The 2,229-nt window shown below is 40.0% G+C and overlaps 2 protein-coding genes across 2 annotated transcripts in view; both read right to left on the reverse strand.

Annotated features, from left to right (window-relative positions):
* Window positions 1-2: 2 nt before the first annotated feature.
* Window positions 3-1,374, reverse strand: LOC103375576 (protocadherin beta-16-like; the record flags this gene model as incomplete). The annotated part of the gene is made up of 1 exon (XM_008305886.1): window positions 3-1,374. A coding segment is annotated over exon 1 (1,230 nt), but the record flags the coding sequence as incomplete, so codon positions are not given.
* A 700-nt stretch (window positions 1,375-2,074) lies between these two features.
* The window catches only part of LOC103375577 (protocadherin beta-1-like), a 6,330-nt gene continuing 6,175 nt past the window's right edge, over window positions 2,075-2,229 (reverse strand). Inside the window, exon 3 of the mRNA XM_008305888.1 lies at window positions 2,075-2,169. Coding sequence (XP_008304110.1) covers window positions 2,075-2,169 — 95 coding nt within the window. The remainder of the gene's footprint in view (window positions 2,170-2,229) is intronic.

The raw sequence follows: 2,229 nt of genomic DNA on the forward strand, positions 1-2,229 counted from the left end.
CTCTCTCTGTCTAAATCACTGTCTGTCACTAGGTTAAAGAAACTATTTGATGTTGGCTTTAATGTAAAAGGAATATGCTCATTGATAGCACAATGCACTTTGCCATTTTCTCCAGAATCTATGTCCTGCACATTTACCATAGTTACAACAGTTGCTGGTTTAGAGTCTTCTGGGATTACATTAGTCTGTGACATTATATTAATAACTGGCTTGTTATCATTAATGTCTGTCACCTCAACTGTGACCTTACATGAATCTGTCAGTCCTCCTTCATCACTGGCTTGTACATGTATTTGATAGAAACGTGCCTTTTCATAATCTACATTACTTTTCAAGATCAAATCTCCATTTAATTCATTAATTTCAAACATATCTCGTACATCTGCAGCAGTGTTGGAAATAGAGTACATTATGTTGGAATTCGATCCTTTATCAGCATCGGAAGCACTGACCTTGGTTATAACTGTTCCTCTTGCTGCGTTTTCAGGTATTGTAGCTTTATAAACCGTTTTTGTAAAAACCGGTGCATTGTCATTGACATCGAGAACTGTTACATGAATCTGTGCTGTGCCAGAGAGCTTTGGTTCCCCTCCATCCACGGCAGTCAAAACTAAAAATATCTCTTCTTCTTTTTCTCTGTCTAGAGGTTTTTGTAAAATCATTTCAACTATCTTTTCACCTTCGGGCTGATCTTTCAGCTTCAAAGCAAAATTATCGGTTTTTGTTAGAAAATAGCTCTGCAGACTATTCATGCCGACATCGGGATCTATTGCTCTCTCCAACAGGAATTTTGCTCCAATCACAGCGGATTCGCTTATTTTGAATTTCATGCCAGACTTCTCAAATACTGGAGTGTTGTCATTTATATCTATAATTTCGACAACAACCGTGTAAAATTCCATAGGATTCTCTAAAATAACCTGAAAATGCAAAGCGCAGGGCGTCGTCTGTCCACAGAGCGCCTCTCTGTCTATTTTTTCTTTGATAAGCAGGACTCCCCTTTCTCTGTTCAGCTCGATGTACTCAGCGCTGTCTCCGGTAAAAATCCGAGCTTTGCCTGACGTCAATCTTTTTCTGTCTAAACCTAAATCCTGAGCGATGTTACCGATTATTGACCCTTTGGCCATTTCCTCGGGAATCGAGTAGCTGACCTGCCCAACCACCGATGCGAGAGAGATAACTGAGCAAAACAACAGCACTTGCCGCCTCATTGTTCTGTCCGGCATTTTCATGCGACACAAATCCTGCTCCAGTCGTGGTTTTCGATAGAAAGAAAATCCGACGAATGTCCTCTGTAAATCCAATAAACGGGACTAACAACGATCCAGATTTACAGCATCTTTTCAAGCCGGTGATGATTATTGTCCTCCTGTGTAATATTCGCATTGCATGTCTCTTATCCTCTGACAAGAAAAAAAAAAGATAATGGGGGAGGTACTGCTGCAACCCGCCTTACATCGACACACACTGTCCAACAGCGGCCCTAAGAGTTCAATTTAATGTATTACAAAAATCTATGCAAATGGAAAAGTACTAAAGCCTACAACACTGGAGAAAACCCTGTAATATCTTAAAAACTATTTTTTAAAAAGGTGCTTTGTAGAAATCACCTCCTAAATCCGTCACCAGAACATTGAGCCTTTGTGATTTTGATTTTTTTTTAAAAATGAAAATAAAAGCCCGATGTTTTATAAAGAAAAAGAAAATCTAAACATAAACATACGCAGACAATGCAAACTCGTTGAAACAGCGGTGGGCAGCTCGTTGGCACGGCTACCAACAAAGGGTAATATTTTAAGACACAAAATGTGAAAAACACTCATTGGTACTTATACTCAGCATTGGTTATGTGTACATAGAAAAACAGTTATTTATGAATGGAAAACAACTGCACACTCGCACGTGACTGAAACACCAGGACACTGCTCCACAAAGAGTGAAGCAGCAGCGTAATTATCTTCCAGTCTGTGGAGCTGTTCAAAATTGTGGTACTGAAAACTCCTCAGATTGCCTAAAATGTGAGCCCAAAGGGCATCTACTGTGAAGTAAGTCATCTGGGAAAAAAGCACATTTTTTAGTTCGGATTATAAATATCAAAGACCCTCACCTCCAGAGGAGAGTCTGGTTCATCCAAGATGCTCTTCTCACTCTGCATCCGCTGCATCGTTCCTGTACAACTCGGATCCATTATCAGCACGTTCTGACTACCAGCTCTGCCGAACTTACAGT

This window comes from Stegastes partitus, unplaced genomic scaffold (genome assembly GCF_000690725.1).
Source record: "Stegastes partitus isolate 25-593 unplaced genomic scaffold, Stegastes_partitus-1.0.2 Scaffold2677, whole genome shotgun sequence".
Taxonomy (NCBI): Eukaryota; Metazoa; Chordata; class Actinopteri; family Pomacentridae; genus Stegastes; species Stegastes partitus.